General features: G+C 46.6%; 1 protein-coding gene across 4 annotated transcripts in view; it reads right to left on the reverse strand.

Annotated features, from left to right (window-relative positions):
- Pde1c (Phosphodiesterase 1c) overlaps positions 1-24,184 on the reverse strand; it is an 879,030-nt gene that overhangs the window by 83,992 nt on the left and 770,854 nt on the right. For all 4 annotated transcript variants that reach the window (XM_070531076.1, XM_070531078.1, XM_070531077.1 and 1 more), the window contains exon 4: positions 22,593-22,673. In XM_070531076.1, the coding sequence (XP_070387177.1) occupies positions 22,593-22,673 (81 nt within the window). The remainder of the gene's footprint in view (positions 1-22,592; positions 22,674-24,184) is intronic.

Genomic DNA, 24,184 nt, shown 5'->3' on the forward strand with positions numbered 1-24,184 from the left:
GCTTTGTCGAGTGACTCAATGCCGGACAGCTCGGATCGGAGTCGCTTTCGTCAGTGTCATCTTCACCCAGTTGGATGACGATGACTTGGATGTGGTAACTTTCTGACGTGTCAAGTCTGAACTTTGCCTCCAGGTCCATCACGTAGGGAATGTTCTTCCTCCAATCTTCCGCAGTTACGTGCTTGACATTCTTTCCTCAAGACGTCTGAAGTCTCTGTTGTCCGCAGCAATGCCATTTTTTACCTTTTCCCACACGAGCTCGATGGGATTAAATTCGCAGTGGTACGGAGGGAGCATGAGAATAATGTAACCAGCCCTTTCACCTGCATTGTCTACGATGTAGCTCAGAAAGCGTGACTTTACAGATGCCACCGACTCAAGCAGTTGCTTCTTCGCCATCCTTTCACTGTAGGCGACGTTCTTGCCTTTGAGCCACACCTGCATTTTTTCCTTCTTCCAGGCCGTCGTACGTAATTTCTCTTCTCGCCGGGTATAGTAAGGTGCATTGTCCGAAACAATGACGCTACCAGGTGACCACTTATGCAGGATGTCATTGAACCATCCCTCGAAGCGATTGCCGCCCATTTCTTCGTGGCAGTCGTCTGTTTTTTTGTTTTTTGACCTCTGAATACACCCAAGCAGCCGTCGACAAAGCCATCCTCGCTGCCGATGTGCGTCACAATCAGGCGCTGCCCTTTCCCAGAAGGTTGCCTCAGACCCGTCGACAGGCCATTTGCTCGAGCGTACAGTCGTCCACGCTTCTGCACCACGTTGTCTGCCCACACGATCGACCGAGTGTGTCCCGCCGTCACCCATGTCTCGTCGAGGAAGACCTTCCGACCTTCCACCCGTTAGCGCTCCATGTCGCGAAGGTAGCGATTCCGCCATTCGGCGATGTCAACCCGGTCGATAAGCAGCGAGTTGCGGCTCCTCTTCTCGTGCTTAAATCTGACCTCGACAGGCAGGCGACGCACAGTACACCGCTTCAGTGATGGGAGATCCATGCGCTTCGAGAACTCGTTAGTTATCTTCTCGACCGTCGGTATCTCGTTGCGGCGTAAGAAATCGTGCGCACGTGCCCTCAGCACGCACAACATGAAGCTGTCATACTTTGTGCTGCGCCTTATTTTCTCTGCATTTTGTGGGCGCTTTGGCGAGGGCGTCGGCTGTTTTCCACCCGAAAAATGCGAAGCTTTGACCTCCCTCCTCAGCCTGAGCACCGAGCATCTTGGCGACAAACCTGCTCGTGTCCTCCACGCTGCGTTCAGGCTCCCTGTTACGCCAATACGTGTAGCAGTGGAAGATCACATTGTGTGAATCGCTGTTCGGGATGCGGCTGTTCTTGTTCTCCTTGCCGAGGCTTCTTGGTGGTGTGGACATCGAGGCGACGCAAGGCTCGTTCCGCAACAAAGTTTCGCGTTCCGATGTCACCTGGCGGGGCTCGAATGGCGGAAGACTCGCACGGAATGCCGTTCGTGAACTGGCGAGATTGCAGGCTTGCAAAAAAAAAAAAACACGTGAAAAGGAACGAAAAAGAAAAACCTATCACCTTTTTGAAAATAATTTTGTGAGAACACAAAAAAATAATCTTATGCTATTTAAAACCAAGAGTACTTACTTAAAACGATGAATGAAGCATTTTTGTACCTTTCCTACCTGGATTGTCTTCTCGCCCCAGGTTTGTAATGGTTTCGATAAATGCATTGTTTCTTTTAAGGGCTGGTTAAGTAGCACCTCATTCATTTTAGGCTCGGAAAACGAGTAGTAAACGTGCCGTGTACTACATGTAAACAAGGGCAAAAGTCATGCAGAGATGCTCTCTCTAGTTTTGTTCCTTGCAATGAAGCTAAAAAGCAGACGACGCGCAGCGTTGTAGAAGGCATAGGGTTGTTTTTCTTTCGCGATCCGGCGTGTGCTGTAGATTTCGAATCACGGGAGCTCTACCAAACCAGTCATCAAAATACAAAAGTCTTTGTTTATACCAAGAATTACGAGTTTTAGAAGCACGGTTTGTTAGGCGGGACTATTTTATTCGTGGAGGAAATCGGCTGTCGCGCTTCGGTCATCTGGGCGGGCCCTCCCCTCTTTTCTAAAGTTGTACTTGACTATAGGTTCCGTCAGCCTACCAAGTCGTCGTTTAATAAATCGTCGGGATTAACCCAGTGATAAACATCAGAACCGCACGTTTCAGCTTCGCTGATTAACCGTCTGCACGGAGTGTTTGGGCGGTGATCTTTTATTATTTATTTTATTCTGTTTTTGGTTGACCTACTCAGAAATTTGCAGCATAATAGGGGAAGATGGTCCTAGAGTAAAACTAGGACGAAGCAGCAGTGACGCTCATCACACAGACGCACTTTGTGGCCATTGGAAAATGCCTACCTTTGGGCGAGGACTGACTTGTGCGGGCGCCTTTGACTGTGTGGTGCTGGCCGCGCACATGCGCACATTCACCGCATTCATCTCTCTCTCTCTCTCTTATTACATACGTACGTTAATCCCTTTCTGCTCTCTTCTGGACGAGGACTGCAAGTGCAGCACATACCCACTAGTTAAGCGGAAGGTTTAGCTCGGGACCAACTCTGAATTATCAATTCAAATACGGGTAATATGCAGAATTTCTCTCATCAGACAATAAGCGCGCCGATTCGAATGAACTGGGTTGCACTTAAGAAAGCTAAATTCTTGTGATTGTAGGAAGAAGAAACTTGACTCATGGCATCATAGTTCTTACAAAATTGGCCAAAAATCAGTAAGTACAAAAAAAAAATGACGCACAATGTTAACAAATCTACAACTCTGCACTAAGAAAAGATAATGTATAGTTTCTTAACCTGCATCTGCTAGAGCATTTTAAGCGGACAAATGCGGTATATAAATTTTCAACTTACATGAGATTTTTACAATGTTTAGGAGGGTTTTACAAAAGTACCACTCACAAAGTAGTGGTTGTTAGGATCGGCCTGCAGGGGTACTGCTCTGCAAAGCTATTTCAGCTCGCTGCACGTGCTTCGATCGACCCGCGGTGCTGGCGCCCTTCGGAGAACCAGCGAGGACGACAGCGCTAAACCACCATGCGCCTCGTTCGGAGAATCGGTGACGATAGCAGGGAGGGCCACGTTTGGCACCCAATGTATTGCTGGTTGATTTGCCGGGTCGTCATGGTCTCTCTGCAGCAAAAAGAGCTTTCCCTAACAAAAGGGGGCTTTGCGGTACGGGGGCCCCAGGATTCGTCACAGTCTGCTGACACTCGTGGCTACCACAGGAGAAAGGCAGCTCTGGAATTTAGAGGCGCAAGACAATGAGCAACCGGCAGCCGCGCTGCGGGGGTCAGCTCGGGGAACCGACACGCTTTTCAAGACTCAAGATAATGGACAACCGGCGGGTCAACTTCGATGACTGGTCGAACGGTTCTCTCACCTAGGGAACTAGGGACCAATGGAATGTTTATAAGCAGATGTCGTCGGCTGATAGAGGGTGCTCGTCGTCGTGCTCTGTGCTCGTGAGCTGTGTGCTCCTTTGCTGTATGCTTCGTCTTGCGTGCTCCATTTGGGAGCCACGCTAGACTGTCCAATGCCTCTCTTGTTTAATATGTAAATATTGTAAATAAACCCTGTTCGTCTAGTTACTCCCAAGTTCCTCTCTACGACCTACAAGCCTTACAAATGGTGGCAGCGGCGAGATTGTCCTCCAACTCTAATATGGTATAGTTCAGAGTGGTGTATAGAGTACGGTGTACATCCCTTTGGATGGCTCAATACTGAGGCACAATGTAAAGCATAGTGATGTTCAATTGCTTAGTAACTTAGTAACAGTTGCTTAGTAACTCTGGGGACCAATTGCAATGCATGCTCACTGACCTGGAGAGGCAAAGCAGAAGGGTGGGTCTAAAAATTAATCTTCAGAAAACTAAAGTAATGTTTAACAGTCTCGGAAGAGAACAGCAGTTTACGATAAGTAGCGAGGCCCCGGAAGTGGTAAGGAAATACATCTACTTAGGGCAGGTAGTGACCGCGGATCCGGAGCATGAGACTGAAATAATCAGAAGAATAAGAATGGGCTGGAGTGCATTTGGAAGGCATTCTCAGATCATGAACAGCAGGTTGCCATTATCCCTGAAGAGAAAAGTGTATAACAGCTGTGTCTTGCCAGTACTCATCTACGGGGCAGAAACCTGAAGGCTTACGAAAAGGGTTCTATTTAAATTGAGGACGACGCAACGAGCTATTGAAAGAAGAATGATGGGTTCTACGGCAGTCGGCCGGGCAAGGTAGCATGCCGTTATGGAACGCCTCCTAGATGGACCTTGTCCTATCTTAGCTGCGAGAATTAGGAGTGGCGCCCTCTGGCAAGTTACGTCACGACCAGGACGCCGCTCGCTCCGGCTCGCTCGGCTGCCGCGCGCGCTCGTTCCCTTCGTGTATGCTTGGGGTATGGGCGGCTCCAGCCGTACGTATTGAAGGATACGTCGGCTTCTTTCAGCTGCCATGCCTTAACCACAGTTTTTTCTTAAAGAGCGCGTGAGTCGAGAAACTTTGCGGTTTCGATATCGCAAGCTATGTAGCGTTAAAGGGGTCTACTGGTTTTGCAGTGTATATCGGTAAATTTTGCGTAATAAGAATGTCTGCAAATTCAACACGCGAAGTTGTGTATGATGCCTCGCTAAACACTTAACATTTACTTACTATTTAGCTATGAGAGACATTGCATTTTACATCGAAGAAAAATTTTGGTAATTGGCGTCAGCATGTTATCCGATGTTAGAAAGACACTGCCTAGCGAAGCTGTCATCATGATTCCTATTACTCTGGTGTGTTGTTCTATTCGAATATGGCCATTCATTAATGCGTAAAAAATAGTTAGGCGCGCATTTCTTATCAAAAAGTTTGCTACTACTTTCATCCCCCTCTGAAACAGGCTTCCAAAAAACGAATTGCCCATGGCTGCTAACACGACGGCGCGTCATGTAGAGTATTTACATAGTTGATTCACAAACACCATAGTAGAAATCACCCGAGAGAAAAGTTTCGCTGTTAAGATAGAGAGCCAATCAATTGAAAGTGATGAAATGTATCATAGTGGCCCTCAGTAGCCTTTATCGACAATATGACACACCCCTGATCACGTAACGGTAGCAAGCGACTGTCCGTATGGCGAGGCACGCGATGTTCGCGAAACCCATCAGTTCACTACAACTTCGAATTGAAACCATAAAGTATTTTTTTTACAGCGCCAATGGAATGGCTAAAGTATTCCCGAGCTACTACAGCGCAGCTTGGATTGCCTAGAAAAGGAAAATTCAAGCACCTTCTGTCTCACCATGTTTCGATCCAGCGTTCTTTAATTATACAAACGTAGAACTATTCGCTTCGTCGGTACATAAACGAGAACCTAGCCCAACTGTGGGCTAAATAAAGTTTGCTCCAATCCAATCGCAAACATTCATAAAGAAAGCAACCCAAGCCTTGCATATACTTTCACTTGATTTCTGACCCTCCACCAGGGGGGGGGGGGCAAGAATTTTGATATATTCAATATGTCCCATACTAGTAGTGATTGAAGCTTCGACTTTTTTCTGGCTGCAGCCATGCGGTCCAACAGGCATACTTCACTAAAAAAATTGAGCCGAGCAGCCTCTATCAGTTCGCCGAACAGATTCGTCATGTATATTCCTCAAGCACCAGTGAATTTCTCAAGTGAGTTGAACGTGTAGCACGGAAAAGGGAATATATATTGGTACATTCCTATTTGTATTCTGTAAATAGCTGTAAGCCTTCATTAACTTTACTTCAAATTTCCGCCGCTTAAGATAAACACGCGAACAACCGCCTAATTTTGACAAGCAGTTAAAGAAGCAAGTGGTGCTTGTAGAATCTAAACTCCAGTATTAGTTAAGTCCCCGCGTTACTGCCGAGCGTTTCTGTGAAGAAATGCAAAAATTTGATATGAACTACTCGTTGTGAGCAAACCAGTTTTAGCGGATTAAAATCAACGTAACTGGCGCAGACGTCATATACAGCCAGCGTTTGTGACATACTTGTTGCACCGCGGCAGGTATGGTATCATAACTGGATTTCTATCTATATGCTATGTTTTTGCGATTGTCCATACGCGCATGAAAAACCCGCAATGGGCTGGTAGGTAGGCGCTCCTTCGGCTGGCACTGTAGCGTTGCCTTTGAGAGCTGCATTGTTGTCTAAGAAATTAGATCTTTGAATAAATGTTCGCAAAGGAAGACATCGTAAAAATATATTTGAGACGACCACCATAAGTATACAAGCAGAGAGAACGAGGGCGAACAAACGAAAACACCGCAGAAAGCGCTCGGACAACGCCCGAACTGTAGCAGACGACAGGCGCGAGTCCTTGCTTTGACGTCACGCGAGCGGCGCTCGCAGCGCCCCTGTAGTTCGTTCTCGGGGGGCGAAAAGCGCCACCAGCTGAGACGACAGCGCGCCAGGTGTTGCGTGAAGGGAGATAGCATTACCGTGACGCGTCGACCGATGGGCACTGCCGTGTCGGTGGCATGCGGCGTTGGCACAGCAGGCTGCTACTGCGTGCTGGCTCGGGCAGCATGTAGCGCTACGGTACAATGCTCAGCGATTGAAACGCGATGCTCAGACAGCATGCTCACTCACCGATACTCACCGGCGCTTTTATCGCCACCGGTGATCGCTGGGTGATCGCTGAGGAGGTCGAATGCTGTTACGATGCATCAACAAGATTCTCCCTTCCGTGTGACACAAAAATGCATCATCTCAGTGTCACCTGCGCCCACCGGTGGCGCATGAAAGTACCGGCCGCTATGTTCATATGAAGTGCTTAGGTGTCCTCGCATTTTTTTTTATTCTGCAATTTTTAGTAATATATGTAAAAAAAAATAATGGTCTTAATAAAAAAAAATATACCTGCAGTTGGAAGATTTCAAAATTTTCTTTTCAATACAACAAACCTCATCGAATTTTGTGCAGTGGATGGTGAGCAGAACGATTTCTCCGTTCCCATGTATTTCGACACGAGCTTTTGAGGTGAAGCTTTCTCTTAAGCTGGCACGCAAACTGAAGTCCACGTCCTCCGAGTTAGCTACAAGTTCTTTTATGAGACTACTGACATGGAGCTTCAAAAAGAACTGCCGTCCTCTGGACATTTGTTTGTTTGTTATGAAGTCCACTAACTGTTGCTGTTAGTACGGAGACCAGAACGAAGCTGTCCCTATTTCTGAAGCATGATGCTCACTTGTTGCTTAATCCAGGGAGCACTGAACAAGAGTGCAAAATGTTGCTTCCGTAATTTTGCCAGCGACGAGAAAGCGAGAGGTCAACGGCATCGTTCTGCGCAAAAATCGAAGAGGTAAATACCTATTAATGGAACATAGTTAAGAAATACGTCCAAGTTGGCCTAACCTGTAGTATTACATTACTTCATCTCTAGCGCTTCGACTGAAGGAACCCTTTCTAGCATGAGCGATATCAAAGCAAGAAAAGCGGGATGAACTTGAGCTGAAAACCTGAACACCGCCCTTTAAAATAAGGTTTCGCTTTGACTGGACGGGACTGTCAATGTGAATGTTGATCGAATAATAAATAACAACATATTATACTCCATCAAAACAGGCAGTGCACTGAACGAAAATATTTGGATGAGTTTTAGGAATTAGTTATTAGGTAATTCTGCTTTCGCAGTATGTTCGTTATGGACATACAAGAAGATACAAGTTCCAAAGTAAACAGCTAATAATAACTTGTTGGACCTTAGCTACCATACTCAAAAAGTGATTTTCTTTATTGCTGCAATCCTCAAGAAATTACCTCGGAAGGTATTTCAGCTTTTAAGATTCCAGTTACCTTGCTGGTGGAAGCAGAATCCAATACATGTACGGAAATGCTGGAATTTTAGGTATAAAACGCTGATTAATTGATATACATCTGGCGTCATTTGCAAGAAGCTTCATTTATCAGAAAACGGTGCCTTTTTAATTATTATTGCTTATTATTCATTATTATTTCATTATTAATTATTAACTTTGACTATTAATCATTACAAATACGTCAGTAAGAGATGCGCGAAGATGAGTAATTTTCAGCGATTCAAAGGCGGCTCTAACATCACTCTGCAGCATAAAATGAAAAACAATCAGTGATAGTTTAATATGCGAAACACTTAAAGATCTCACAAAGGCAAGCCAAGCGAAGCATGAAATAGAATTCCAGTGGATATCAGGGCATTGTAACATTCCTGGCAACACAGCAGCCGATGAGGCAGCACGACTAGCACACCCCAAATATGATGTGGTTCCGCTCCCACTATCAATGAATAAATTACGCTGCATTATAAGGGTAACGTCTTTCAAAATGTGTAGAAATACGTGGTTTGACCAGAATTCTAAGAGCTCGTATTTGTATCATATTGACCCGTTTATTGAATTCAAATGTCCATTCTCATTAGACAGAAATATGGAAACCCTTATTCATCGATCAAGCGTAGGCACTGCCTACACAAAACATTTCTTACATAAAATTGGCCGTGCGGAAACCTGCGAGTGTGATTGTGAATTTGGACATGGACATATACATCCCCTCCTTCTAGATTGCCCACATCACGACACACCAAGACGCTGACTTAAATCAACTCTAATTACATTATACCGCAGACGTTTCAGTTTAAAGAAACTTTTGCGTCCTTGGCCAACAACGGTCTTGCAGAAGAACGCTTTAAAAGCATTAAAAGCTTTTCTCAAAGACAGTCGCATTGCTGGCCGTTATTAACGCTTTTAATGCTCCGTTCATTTCAATGTCGCTGTATATATGTATGTGTTTGTGGATTTTGTTATGTTTACTGTTATGCTGTGACTAGATGTGATAATGAATTTACACAAAGTATGTACCACCCGCTCACTAGAGATTGTTATTTGGCGACAGTATCATTTGTATTTTTCAGACTTTCTTCTACAGATATGTGCAGTCATTTAACTTGTATATTGTATGTACCATGTATTTCTTACGTCATAGTGGTACTATGAAAACGTTGTTTGACAAGTTTTGGTGCTTGTATGAAAACGTTTATGTGATATATAATCTTATACCCTGTATGTTGTAGGCTAGACCCCTTCAAGAGCTAAAGAGTATCCGGCGCCTTAAATTGTGCGCCAAGATCTCCTTATGTGATATCAATAAAAAATACAATTTCCAAAATAAAGACCTAATAATAACTTGTTGGACCTATACCTTCTCCTTTGCTAGCATACTCAAAAAGTGATTTTATTTATTACTGCACTACTCAAGACATTACCTCAGAAGGTATTTCAGCTTTTCAGATTACAGTTCCCTTGCTGGTGGAAGCAAAATCCAACGCATGTACGGAAATGCTCGAATTTTAGCTATAAAACGCTGACTGATTGATATACATCTGGTGTTATTTGCAAGAAGTTTCATTTATTAGAAAACGGTGCCTTTTTAATTATTTATGGGTTCCGGTGATTTGTTTTGACAGCCTGGTATTTAGTATTAACACTCCTGTCGCTTTCAATCATGAGTTAAGCATTTGAACGAGAAATTGGTGCGTAGGATCAAACGTAGAGTCAAGGTGAAGGCCGCCTAGATGATGTAGGGTTTTTTTCAGCCGCCGCGTAGGCTTATTTTTTATATGTTTGGTAACCCTGCTCCAGACAGAAGTATCTTGTGCCTCTTTATTTTACAGCGTCAGCCGTTAAAGGTTCTTCAAGCCTTTCAGTGCCCGGTGTCCTGCGTCCATTCCACAGTGGTAGAGAAAATATATAAAAAAAGGATCCTAGCAGAGTGAAGAATAGTGGTATTAGGGTATCAAGGTATAGAAGAAGAAAGAAAGAAAGAGAGATGGCAACATTGCATATGGTGAGTATACCAGGGTGTATAATAGCGCAGCCTTTAAACGCTGTCTGATAAACTCCTACAGCCCGTAATGAATCAACAAAGTTGCAACAAATCTTGGTGCAACGGGCAGGAGCCGCGCAGCTGGCAAATAGCCTTTTCAAGGTTTCTAACGGTATGTATGTGAACTTCCACTGACTTCAATGATCGCTATGAAGTCTCCCACAACAACTAACGGTTTGAAAGTCATTGCCAGGTTTCAGCGTCCACTCTTAACAGCTTTCGATGTTCTTGATTGATTGATTGAATAATGGGTTTTATTGCCGCAAGGGCCAGTTCTGGCCAAAGAGCATCAGACACTCTTCCTGATGTGCGTCTTCTAAGAGTTTGGATAGGTATACTAAAAGCCTTCCTTATTTTCCTATGCCTTACATCGTGCCTCCGTTTCGCGCTAACTTCTTTGCCCTAGGTGCTCAATGTCTGTTTCATGCGCAGCAACGGCTGCTTTGAGAGGTACTGATTCTCGTAGTGCTCACATTTTGCCAATATCCTTATGACGCAGTCGGTCTGAGTACATGGTTAGCTCCCAAAGAAACAGGCCTCAGGTGAGAGAAACCGTATGACCTGCCTATATATTGATTTACTAGGAAGCCAACCAGACTCTTGAGTGGTTAACATCCCTGCCTTGCTTATATATTTCATTGCTATGACAACATTATGATAATCATACCATGTTACATCGGCGGCCGTCATTCCGAGCATTTAGTGTGCGTATTACCGAACTTCATTGATAAAAACTCCGACTGATATTTCTCGGGTCTCGTTCAAGTTACTGTAGCAAATGGCAAAGAGAGAGAGAGAAAGAGAGAGAGAGAGAGAGAGAGAGAGAGAGAGAGAGAGAGAGAGAGAGAGAGAGAGAGAGAGAGAGAGGAAAGGCAGGGAGGTTAACCAGACGCGCGTTCGGTTTGCTACCCTGCACTGGAGGAAGGGGTATAGGGATGAAAAAGAGAGGAGATAGAGCACAGTTTCGCGCACTTTTAAAGGTTTCCCACCGCGTCTACACACGGTCACCAAGACCTGTCTGCTTGAGGTACTGCAACAACGCTTTCGTGGCTTTCTGTGCCATCGACACTTACGGCGATGGTCCAACAATCTTCCTTTCCAAAAATGGTCTAGAGTCCAGCCGATTCAACGCTGTCCGGAGAGCTTCACGCTCGACGTCGTACTGGGGACAGAGACATACGATTTGTTCAATCGTTCCTGTAGTTCCACAAGAGCCGCACATAGGAGTATCCGCCATTCCAATGCGGAACGAGTATGCCTTCGTAAATGCCATCCTCGAGCCAGAGGCGGCACAATACTGTAGTTTCAGAGCGGGAAACTTTTGATGGCTCTTGTAGCATTAGGAATGGACCAAGTCTATGAAGATGACACTTCGGGAGGTTGGGCGAATACTAATATTTGTGTGTCATAGCTTTAGCCACGATACAAAGCTTTCTTGCAGCGTCGGTTCTGAATAAGGGGGTTGGAACTGGTCGGGCTTCCAGATGGGCAGATAGGGCGGCTTTGTGAGCGAGGTCATTACCAGCAATGCCGGTATGTCCAGCTAGCGACTGGAAGATAATTTCATGCCATTTAGCGATAGCTTGATGGTGGTCTTCTCTTATTTTATATGTCAGCTGATCATGACCGCTGTGATATAGGGCACACTGCAGACTCTGAAACGCTGCCTTAGAGTCGCAAAAGATGACCCATTTCTTAGGTGTCTCTTGCAGGAGGTATTTGACGGCAGCACGCTGGGCAGCAAGCTTTGCTACCGTTGATGCTGTCATGTGTGACAGTCTGAATTTCATTGTAGTTTTCGTAGCCGGAATTAAGACGGCACCTGAAGAGCTGGTAGATGAGACTGAACCATCGGTATAGGTGTGTATTCGGCCCCAGTAAGTCTCATTGATTAACAGCAGCGTCATCTGTTCCAGAGCTATATTTGGGTGATTGGCCTTCTTCTTTACACCCGGGATACTTCGGCGCCCCTGCGACTGCTGGAGACACCACAAGGGGAATGAAAGCCTTGCTGCTGGTATGTATCCTATATGAAAGACAATCTGTATGGGTCATTATAACTTAAGAAAACGTTGCACAAGGTACCTGCGATGTCAAGAACGCCAAGTGATAATCGGGGACCCGGGAAAGATGACAGATATGCGTCCTGAGACAATCCACACCAACGAATGTTTGGATGGGATGATCTTCGGGGAGCACGATTGTTACAGCTGTTGACGCACAGCGAGGAACTCCTAAACACGTGCACAATGATTGGCCCTGTAAGCTCTCCAATGAGCGAATATTTGATTTGCACGCACTGGACAACACTAGAAGGCTGCAGCGTAGATATCCTAGAGAACAGAGCTCTGTGCAACTGAAGCATGGAGCGTACAGATGTGAGCAAATGGTAGAATGTCGCGTATGTATACATACGAACCACGAAAGAACATGTTCACTTAAAAAATGCCCACAAATTTCTTTCTAACGGACGTTTAGTGGAGTATAACAATTACGCTGATCCCACGGAGTGTTGCAATTGATGTTATGCGAATCATTTTGCATATAGCTGGCTATCCAGTCTTCAGAAATCTGCAAAGGGTTACAAACCAAGATGGGTGAACGTGTTTATGTTAGGCGACCATGCGTGTGTGCGTGCGTACGTGCGCTCGCGCGCGCGTGTGTGTGCGTGTGTAGGAGGCCGTAGAGGTATGCGACACACAAGTTTTCGTATAAGAGATTGACAAACCGCTTGCGCCCAGTTCCTCCCCTCGTCGACGGCGCTTACCAGCAAGCGCGAAGTGTAAACGTATTGGTTCGATGAGAAAGTACGTAAAGTACGTACAAAAAAAATAAAGAATGCCGAAGGAATATAGTCGAAACGAAAGCAAGAGCTATAATAGCCTGGGATGTATTTGTTTTTTAGAAACGCGACTGATTCGAATGTTACGAGAATACCAGCATTTCTCTCGCTCTACATGTCCGAAAGTGAATGCTGACAGAAGGGTGAAGCCAACGCGCGCAAGCCTCAGAAAGGCGCCCAGATCCGCCTCGTCAACAACATACCATCGCCACCACCGTCGGCGCTGACTGACACGATATATGGACGGACGAGCCGTGGAGGTGAAAGCGAGAAAGCAACCGCTATAGCGCTTCGGCAGGCTGAGCTACACGGTGTGCGTAGGATCTCATCCAGCGATTCGCGTTTGCATGTTTTCTTCTCTCCGTTTATTTTTTATTTCTCGTCGCCCACTTTCCTCTCAACGTCGCTCTTCCCTACCCTCTGCGGCAGTATCGAGAAATATGTATGCTTTTCGGACGCTTTGAAAGAAGGACAAACAAGCATTGACGTCACAACAGGCCATCACAAAGGCTGCGGCCAACAAAGTGCGCCGCCAACCTATGTTCACGAAACCTCACGCCTGACACGGGTGTATTATTATTTCCAGGAACCAAAATGTTATATTGTCACACACGTCCAGGAAAATACAGAAAAGCCCGCCAACGAGCGGTTTGTTGGCTGCAGGGAGGCTTTCGAATTCCTACTCTATACTTTTTGACACCGCGTGCGCTATACGTAAGTGGTGCTTGGAGCTGCGGCGCTGCGGCGTTCTCAATATCGCTTGTCTCGGGGATCAATTCTGCTTTCGATATATATATATATATATATATCCAAATAAGTTGGCTCAGGTCGATTCGCAGCGCTTCTGAGCAGTTGAGAGCGCAAATAGTTGCGGTGAATGAAAAAAAAAGAAACGAGAATCGGGGAAAAACGTCGCGAGAGAAATACGCGTGAAAAGCATCGGCAGGCTAGTCGGCCGAGCGAGCTGTTGGGTGATAGCCGCGGCTTTCAATTCCGCGCGACAATGCGCGAAGGAACCACATAGAGAGTGCTCGCGAAGGCGCAGACACCATACGGCACGTACTACGTATACGGAGTGATAAGAGCGGCGGCGCACAAGGCTGCTGGCAGCCTCGCAGAGAAAAACAGACTCCAGAGGAGCTCGTAATGCCCGACGATGCAGCGCAATTCTGCGGCTTTTACTGCCCGGCCTCCCTTTGCTTTTACCGCTTTGGGGCTCGCGCATCCTATGAGAGTCGCGCGACCGTAAACAGCACGCTTAAACAGCACGCGGGCGCGGAGCGCCGTTCTCGAAGGTTCGTAACACCGCGGCGAAGTGTTTACGCGAGTTACACTTTTCAGCTGCCGAGCCCGAGGCAGCCACTATCGGCGAGCCCCGCTTTCGCAACTTCGCTGGTTGCCCAGCAGACGCTTTGCTCGAGGCCGGTCGTATTCGTGGCAATGATGTCAGTGCACGGTACGAGTGCGTTACCTCCGCACTCACGCCACCTCCGTGTTGCGCATAGAATAGCGAACTTGAGCGAGCTAAGCTAAGGCGTTTGAGCGGCGGCAAAGATGGCTCGCTTATCTTCGTACGTGCGTGTCGCCTTTGCATGCGCGCAGAAGACTGAAGGCAGAACAGAAAAGGCCCGAGGTCAGTCGCCGTTTCTTTCGCTCTGCAGTCTTCCACCAGGCTGAACGCACGCGCAGCGTAGACTCTGTCTGAAGCGGCTAGTACTATGGTGTCTAGAGAAAAATACTTGGTTATCCGGGGGGGGGGGCTCAAATCGGGCCCCTCGGTTCTCCTTGTTCTTCTCGCTGAATGCATAGCGAGGACCTCGACAGCCTCGATACCAGGAGGTAGCGTGCGAGGGTGGCCGGTTGTCTGTCTCTAAGCTCACGTACTGCGCGACGCCCACGACGCCTACTGATCTTGTACACATACGCGCATACCAAAGAAAGTGGGCGCGAGGGTGACCGCCGTCGTAGCTTGATTGGCAAAGGACCGCGTGCGGAAAAGGTGCGTTCGGCTCCAACCTGCGGCAAGCGTTCTTTTCGTTCACTTTCATGGTCCTGACTATTTTTTACGTTTCCATTAAACATAACAATCAATTTCCTCTACACTTTCTCCGACTTCATTGTCTGTTTTCTTCAGATGATTGTATCTAGCCTATCATGTACGTGTCTCGTGCATATAACGCGGTAGATTTCAGTTTATCTCATTTATTAATACATGTCGGCCACGTCGTAGTGTGGGGTCTGGACATTAACAGCAAGTGCCTATAGAAAAAAGAAAAAGAAAACGTGAGAAAAGTGTCGGACTTCTCTGGAAGTACGTCAACCATTCATGTTTAGTGGGGAACGAACTGCAGCCTATGCGATGCAATGTTCACTTTATACCAAGGTAGATTAATATACAGTTCTTTTTCTGTCTGTAGACACGGTGGCGCCTTAAAGCTCCGTGAAAAAGTGATCAACAAAATCCGAGAGATTACGATAAACAACGTCAAATGCTAGAAAGATGATCGCAGTTTTATAACAGGCACTCATTACGATGAGGGGGCGCCTTTTTATTCCATCGCATGTTATGCGCACAGAGTTTAGCTAGTCAGAGGTTCGGGCCGTTTCACTGGGGCGCACAGTAAAAACGTAAAAATGTGTCATTATTTATTGGTCTGCGGCCGCTAAAGTGGCGTCTACCTCATGGCTCCTATCCCGCTCTCCCTGAGATGTACGCAACGGGTCGCTTCGCTTCTTGCGGCAGGAGCCCTCCGTGTCCGGCTTGGCGATTAAGCATGTGACAAAAGAACAAGTACGGCAGAAGTCAAACGATAAAAAATAATTACGCAACAACGTTAAAAAAAGAAAGAGTGCCACGAACGCGATTCGAACGATGGACCCCACAATCACGAGCCCAACGCTTCTACCAGGCGCCATGAAATCAAACGTAAAGGTTTGCTATTGCACAGATCTTGTATCGGCTGCTGTTACCCCGTCACTATAGTGTTACGGCTATAGTGAAGGGCCTCCTCACTATACTCAGTCCCTATATATAACGATTGTGAGTAACAGAAAGAAGTAGCAGAAGTTCACAATGGTACAGTTTTAAGCAGGTACGGGAAAGACATATTCATTCTGCTTTTAGTTTCATTCCACTGAAAAACGCTTCGTTTCGGTCCTGCTCCAGAACAAAAAAAAAAAAAAGACCTATTACGATTCATAATGGTTTTGGCTCGCACGCTAGAATTTTCGAAGCAATAACACTAGAAGCATAGTATTTATTTTTCTCAATAAGTGAATCATGAATTCTGAGACGATGCTCAGTGCCTTGAGTCGAGGCACTGAGCATCATCTCAGACGCAGCACGTAATCGAGTGTACTCGCCCAAATGTGCGACCGCTGTTCCGATAAAACGAACTTAAACGAACGATAGAACTTCGGTAACAAAGCGTTGTACCCGTAGGAAACGAAACGATAAGCTCTTCAGCGCGCAAACCCAGGGATGTGCTACGATGCCAATCTGCTAGTGCACCGAGCGGCAGGCTTAGATCAGTGGAGAACTCGACTGGCTATCGCTCGCACGATCCCTGCCTGAGATATATGCGCTAATTCTGACGTTGTCTGAAGTCGGTTATTTCGGATTGCGAGCTTTCCCCTTGAATCGAAAACCGATCAAAAATATTTCGGTTTCACTCCGAAACAAAATAATAAAATAACGTTTTGGTTACCTTTTCGTTCCGGGCAAAAATATCTTTTTTTTTCGTTTTGTGTTTTGGTTTTCGTTCCTTTCCGACACACTGGCTTTAAGGAGCAGTTCATCGAAGTAACTTTAAAATAGAGTTCACCGCAGCATTAGTTGCTGATGGCCGAATAAGAGTGCGGTTGCGAGAGGAGGAACGGCAGTGTTTCTAGATGGATCCGAATGACCGGAACCGAGATGATTGCCAGTCGTTCTTGCTGCGGGCGCTGGTCACGCTGACGATTCACCGAGGTGTCGTGAAGGAGACTCGTGACAGGTTGGAGGTCCTATATACGGGCACAGGTCCACGCGCCTCTGCCATCTTGGTTCAAGCGAACCGCTAGCGCACTGGAGACCTTGGCTGGCTGTCAAACGACTCCAGGCCGTCGGGCAGAGCAGAGCTGTCTAGCTAGAGGTCTGGCGAGTCTGGGTTCTATTTCAGCTCAAGCCCGCACCTCTTCGGTCCAGCGAACCATGTTGTTGTTGTCGTCGTCGTTGTCGTCGTCGTCGTTGTTGTTGTTGTTGTTGTTGTTGACAGAAGTGGTCATGGCGCGTGCCCACAATGGGGGATGGGCCATAAATCGGGTGTTTAAAAGAAACGGATAAGGACAAGCGGAATGACCAATTTCGAAGTTGAAACTTAGAAACGAAAATTCATTCACAGCACTCATGTGTCACCGCCGCATTTCTCCTCCAGCATACAACAAAGAAGCACCACAAAGACAACGCGCCACTACTATAAGAATGAAATAGACGGTGGCATGTCGACGATGACCGCAGTGACGACAAGGGTGACGACGAAGACGACGGCGGCAATATGAAGGCAAGATGTCTTGACGACGGAAGCGACACGACGACATACAGCGATTTCATAGGATATTTAAGATCACATACACATAGGAGCCTTTAAACGTGCGGAGGATTCGGGGGCTCACAAGTGATATGGCAGTCGTTGGGTTTAGGGAACAAAAGAGACATCGGAGACTGTTTTTTTTGTCTTCTTCTTTTCTTTTGCTTCCTGGGGATGCCGTGGTGCAATATCACTGGAGCTTTTCTTTTTTATTATTTTTTTTTCAACACAATGCAAATCACATGTCAATACAAAACGCTGAATTGAAGAAAAAAGAGAAATAAGAAGGATAAGCTTAGTAGGACAATATATTAGTTTCACTAAGATAATTCAGGAAATCTCGAATCACGATTCATCCTCGTCGTAGTCGTCGTCGCCTTCTTTTGTACTGTAGCAGAGACGCCACGGACCTTGCGCCTAACAGCAGGCGGCACTGGTTTCGCGCACGTTATCACCATAGCTAACTAATCAGGAAGCACCTTCAGGAAGCTGAGCTAACAGAAAAGCCGAGACACCTTATTATTTTGAACGCCATGCATTGATATGTTGACTCACGTTCGTGGTAAAAACCGAGCTTGCCTGTGAACCGAAATTTAGAAAAGATTATCACCTGTACAAGTAACCTTAGCAGTGTCACAAGATTAGGTAAAAAACACAGACGAAAGAAATAAAAACGGGAGGAATACCCAGCAGAGTCGTTAAGCTTCGCATACATGCGTGCGCACAGAAAAAGAACCGCTCCCCACATCGACACTAACCATTACCTCCACACCGGTGTTAAATGAAAAAAAAAAAGGAGCAGTTAGGATTTGTCTTCGAATTACCCAAAGCAATTTAACAAGACCAAGGAGCACGATCTGCACGGCGTACGTGATGAAGATGTAGTGCACTGGTTATGCAAATCCGCACTCGGTGCGACGACCCCACTGTGTGTCGTTTTGCTAGTAAACACCTCCATTCTCCGTCTTCCTCGGTTCTCTACCTTTCAAGTGCCATAAAATTTACTTGTGTTCGTGTTCATGTATACTTCGTTAGAGCTTTATTTACTGAATTCCTAATTACCCATCGTCTGTCGTGCTGAAATGGTGGAAAGAGGGTTGTTTTCTACTCTTTATTCCCCAATAGTCCAAGAAATAATCCAGGACTGTACCACTTGCGGTTTCTCTCCTTATCGACGTCGCCACAAGAAAAAAAATGAAAGAATAAAATTATGGAGGATTTGATTACAATTTATGGCGCCGTATTCTACGTGGATTACCCTATAGACTGGAATAATGTATTGCAGTTCTACTCAGTTTGTACCCCTTCTCGTGATTCGTCACTGGTCTGAGCGGTGCCCCGCCAATTTAACCACATCAGGATGGGTCGGTAGGGAGCGACGAATGATAAGAAAGGAAGAGAGGCCGTGTTCACACAAACGCTACTACGCTGTAACTATTCATAAGAGCAAAGCCCAGCCAGTACTGATCCTGGACATATTATTAGCGAAGGCGGCCAGCCAATAACGAAGCGCGTGCTACGAACGAAAAGCTTTGTGAATTAGGGCCCCAGAACCGAGCGAAAGGAATCCTTACTTTATACCGGTCCTGGGAGTCTCACTGCTTCAACAGGGCAGAGTCATGTGGCATTGGCTCTTTGCATGCAGTGGCGTCACTATAGGGTCAGCGGCATCCGGGCCGGTGGCCCGGGACGCCACGGTTAATTATTTCTATTTCTTCCTGAAATGTCTAAAGTAACGAGTGTGCCACACAACTTTCTATTCGACACGACATTACACCGAAGGCGCATATTTAGCGGTTCATTTTGTCTTAACAAGCCAAAAAACAGGCGTGTGCATTTTTTTTATTCCGGCAAATAGCAATTCTAAAAAAAATAAACAGAGGAAGAATTTTTCGTCAGATGAATGCCCACGTTAACATGGTAAAAATAAACCTGCACATAAAACGCAAGAAATGCAAGCTTTGAGCATGTAGAAAGCCTGTAGCGATATGTGTATGGGGGCATGTGTATGTGCAGTGTATGCATAGCCAAGTACGTAGCGCATGGCATAGTCGCGTAGATATATCCAAGAGGTAGTTTATCCGCATTCTTAAAGTGAAGTTGAAAGAAGCACCTGGAAAGAGGAAACTTGAAAGGAAAACAAAATGCAGACTGGTAGGCGACTAGGCGAAGAAGAATACAGTCTCAGCAGAACGTGCGGAGCTTTCGCAAGAAAATTAAAGCACGCATTTTTGTTTATCTCGCACTATCCGTTGGCGCAGCCGGCCGCTGCGGGGAAGTATTTCAACAGCAGTTACAACGAGCCCTATGAGGGTGTATCTCCGAAACATTTTGTGTACCTGACGTCTCTAACGTATATTTCATTTTAAATCCACGTTCTAAAGCACCCTAAGTCATTACACGCTGCTAAAGGCAACCTCCTACAAATTTCCATCCTTTTTTTTTGTTTTCTGTAGTCCGCGCATAGTGCCACTGTTTCACTCAACGAAATCCCCCCACCCCACCCTCCCCCAATAACGCTACTGGCTTTGTACGAGTAACGTATAGGCTATCTATCCGAACCAGTGGAAGTCGCGACTGGCGGCCTCAGTGAACACAGAGCCCGCTTATTAGAGAATTTATTTCGTGTTCAAGTTCACCGACGTGCCTGTGTGCATTCATTACTTACTGCGTGTGACTACATTGCACCAAATAAACTCATGTCCACTTATTTGGATAAGGTATCGACCTAGCGCACGCGCATAACGAACGCGTTGGTGCAAGCCCGCGCATACGCGCATGACGTGGTTCTTTTGCTGCGCTGTTGTACCACTGCAGTGCCGGACGCGCTGCTCTAATCATGCCTACTCGCTCCCTCGCCCTTTCTCTTTTTTCTTCGTCCTTGCAGTCATAATCAATTACGCCCATGTCTGTTCGTGTATACGTTTATGAGGAAAGTGCCATTTATGTCAGGGAAATCTAATTTCTCCCCCCGGATACCTGCTCATTTTGGGCTTCTCTCAGAATAAAAGAGACAACTTCCTCTGCATCTATAGTGCCACCCAAAAAAGGAAGAGAAGATCAATGACGTTTGCATTGTTTCATTAGCGCCTTCTAGCGCGTCGTTGTCGTATGTCGGCCCACAGAGAAACAAAGCTGCGCTGTGAACGCGCGGGCTCCAAAGCGTCGCCATGTCATCCGGGCGTGGCCCTCGTAATCACACGCAAGCTGGTGGTGCAGGCCGTGATAGAAGACTGATCAGCCTTCGGTCATCCAGCCAAGCTCCGGTGTCGCAAGTTACTGAATCCACCCCGTTTGCACAAGCGCGCGCGAGCGAAGCACAGGAGCGCAGATGCGTGACGGGGCTATGCAGCCGCACCGCACAGAGTCGATCAGAGCCCGAAATACGACCGGCTACGAAATTAGGCTTCTCGCCTTTTCTTCCCACCTCCTTCGTTTTACTGCGACGTCGAGAAATAGCGAGCGGGCGACGAGTCGATAAATGCGATCATTTATTTCCATCGCAGCCGGACAGACTCCTCGCTCGCTTGTCCGCGCTCTCGTGGCTGCTCCATTGTTTCGGAGAACGCGTTGCCCCTTCCCTGCTTCTTGCTCTTCTTCATCCTCACGCGCTTTCACGCCCACTTCGTATCGGTCCACGTGACGGTGACTGATTGCGTATGCGCACTGGCCTTATACTCCGGAAGAGAGAGAGAAAAACAAGAACAAAAACAAATTAAATAAGAAAAACGAAATATAACTTGAAAGCGATTGCTTTTATTAGAAACGTTCGGAATCTTGGAAGTTTTCGTTTCTGGTGCAAGCTAAGCGAACACATTGTGCCAGAGCCAACACGGAGCTATTTCATTTGGACAGCTCAAGCTGTGAAATGAGACTGACTGCACAACGGGGGAAACCATCGAGCGACACGACTGTTTTCACAGCAGAATAGAGCTCTCCATTTCTGTCGCGTGAATACTGGCGAAGTGAGAAGAGACGATCGATTTGGAATGGCAGTCTTCGACGCTACTCGACCATCTGTCGATTCTTTGCCGAGTCGCGGCGCACGAAAGCGACCTCAAAGAAACGGAGACGCTTTCACTTCAGCGTATTTTTTCATTGTCTGCTGTCAGCGCAGTTTTCATGATGTTGCACATACTTGTCCGTGCCGCTCACGTTTTGCTGCTTAACCCTGTAATGTCGATGATATTTATACGCGATACAATGCATTATCAGCTTAAGTTAAACTAAAGTATGATGTTTGACGTGCCAAATCCCGAATGTGATTATGGGTCACGCCCTAAAGGGGGAGACACCGGACGCCGTAGTGGGAGACTCGGAATTAATTTCGATCAATTGGGGTTCTTTAACGTGCATCTAGCTCTAAAGACACGAGCGTTTTTGCATTTCGCCCCCATCGAAATGCGTCCGCCGCGGTCAGAAATCAAACTTCCGACCTGATGCTTAGCAGCGCAGTGTCATAGCCACTAGCCCCCACGGCGGGTCATCCTCAGGTGGGAGTTAATGTAATAACCTCGATTAAAATGCGCCTCTAAGACACCTCGCTAATAAATGTAACGTTAAAGAAAAACACGAAGGGGAGGATTACTGGCGGGTGTACTCATTGGTGAAGAGGTTTACTCACTTTCGGCGAACAAACAAAGAACGCGCGCGCGCACGCAGTAAAGAGAGACACCTAAAATTAAATTTTATAGCGAAGGAGCGTGTAACTACAAACTTTTATGCGCAAAGGCTCACGGCGTCGATCTGCGTCCTGCCGTAGCGCATCACTGGGCGCGTAAGAAAGGGAGCGACAAAATGCGCCCTCACTTTTCTATTCTGCCGGAAGCAATATCGTTTCGCGGGTCTGCGCGCTACTCGCGATTCATAATTTTGTCACTCGCACACGGCTTCGTACGCGAGAGCGCAAATCAAGCTTCACGGAGGGGACGTTTCGTTCCGATACCGAACGGATCGCAGTCAACGGTAGCGGGCGGCCGTGTTTTCTCCCGTCACTGCAGCGAGTGAACAGAGGGAGACAGGCAAGCAGAGGCTGCGATAGCGTCTGCCCGTCCGACAGGACAGCGATTGGCGACGCCGACACGGGAAACGATTAACGACGAAGCCCAGGACCTGATTAGCAGCGCTCGCCGAGGTTGGCCACTGCGCAGGCGCGCGTGGCAGCCGCCGTTTACCGAAAGGGCGCGACCTTGGCGTCACGTGTCAGGGGAAGGCGGGAACAGAACGGGACTTGTTTTCTGCCCGCGGTGGCCGAAATGGGAGCGTACGACTTACTGGTGGGGTCTCCAGCATCCTCCTCTTCGGCCTCTCCTTCGGGAGCATCCTTGGCAGGAGCCTCTGGAGGCGGATTGGCCACTGCGAACACAGACAGAGAAGCGCGTTAGAACGCTGTGCCGAGCGCACTTGCGTGCTTATTCATCGCGATATGAGGGTGTAACATCATGGCCTGCAGCCTCATGATTGAAGCCACCCAAAAAGTAAATAAGATGATAAGGTAAGGCCGAGGTCAGTAACGCCGAAACTTTTTGACAGTTTCGCCGACGTTGATCTTCCGTACTTTACATTTTGATGTTTCTTATAAGCCCGACATATCTTGCTGCCAGTGTAGGCAAACTGCAATAGCATTATTTTCCCTGAATAACGCGCTGCATTCTTCCTGTAGCGACAGACTGTCGTATGCCAAGTTAACAAACATGGATGGAAACCCGAATGTGTAACATAGCCACGACGCTATAGGAACTGTTTTAATCATTGCATCTAGTGTTCTCGACTTCGATCGCTTTATTTAACAAAGTAAAATGTAGCCTGATGCTGGATTGTTCGGTTCGTATTTCTCTTTTCGCGCTGAAGGCAGCACGTGCCGATATTGTGCACTTGGTCGGCACAACTGTCGTTTAAATGCAGAAAACTATGAAACAATTATTGCAGCTCCACGAATATTACATATTGAAGGCCATAATGAACGCATCTCGGCTGCTCGATTGTAAACATCGACAGCATGCGCACTGGCAACGAGCTTCCACGTCAACAAGACCGGCAATACTCTGCCAGGAGCTCAGATTTCAGCAGATCTCAATCTCAACATGAGAAATATACGGCCTGAAGCGCACATCTGAAGATCCAAATATTTATTTATGCTGGGAAAAGCCTACACTGACATTGATGCTTCATGGTGTTGAATTCCACACAAGGCGTTCAGATAATGCATGGTGCCGGTCCACCGGTTGTAAGAAAAAAGAAAAAGAAAACAGAAAAAGAAATTGGGTGGGGTTTAACATACTGGGGAAATCGCAGGGGAAATCGATGCTTATGTATAAAAATGAAACATATTTCATTATTCAAGATACAAACGGTTCTGCGTAAGAGGTGCACCACAGGTGCACTAGCGCAACTATATTACGAGAGGAAAAGTAAAAAAAAATACCACGGGAAAGTCACGAACAGAAAGAGTGCTTTATAACAAGTGCGCACTGAAGCGAATAAGGTGCTATATGCTTTTTCACGTTGTCGTCGTCCCAGGTCATAAAAGAAAAAAAAAACGAGAATAAGAAGAAGAATAAGAAGAAGAAGAAGAAGAAGAAGAAGAAGGAGAAGGAGTAAACGAGCATAAGAAAAGCCTGGGGCTACATGAACTCCTTAGACGAATATTTGCGCACGGAGCCGAAACTTGCGGCAGGCGAAGTATCCGCTGTATACGCTGCTCATTTCGGGAAGAAAATACTCAACTGTGCAGAAAGAGGTCCGACTCGCTGCAATAAAATCCTCTCGATTGGGTCCGGAGGAAAAAAAGAAAGGGTCATCGCGACTCCACCGCGGCTGCGGCGGACATAAAGAAAGACAAACAAAAGCCGTCGGAAAAACCAAAT

Source organism: Dermacentor albipictus, chromosome 1, assembly GCF_038994185.2.
Source record: "Dermacentor albipictus isolate Rhodes 1998 colony chromosome 1, USDA_Dalb.pri_finalv2, whole genome shotgun sequence".
Lineage (NCBI taxonomy): Eukaryota > Metazoa > Arthropoda > Arachnida > Ixodida > Ixodidae > Dermacentor > Dermacentor albipictus.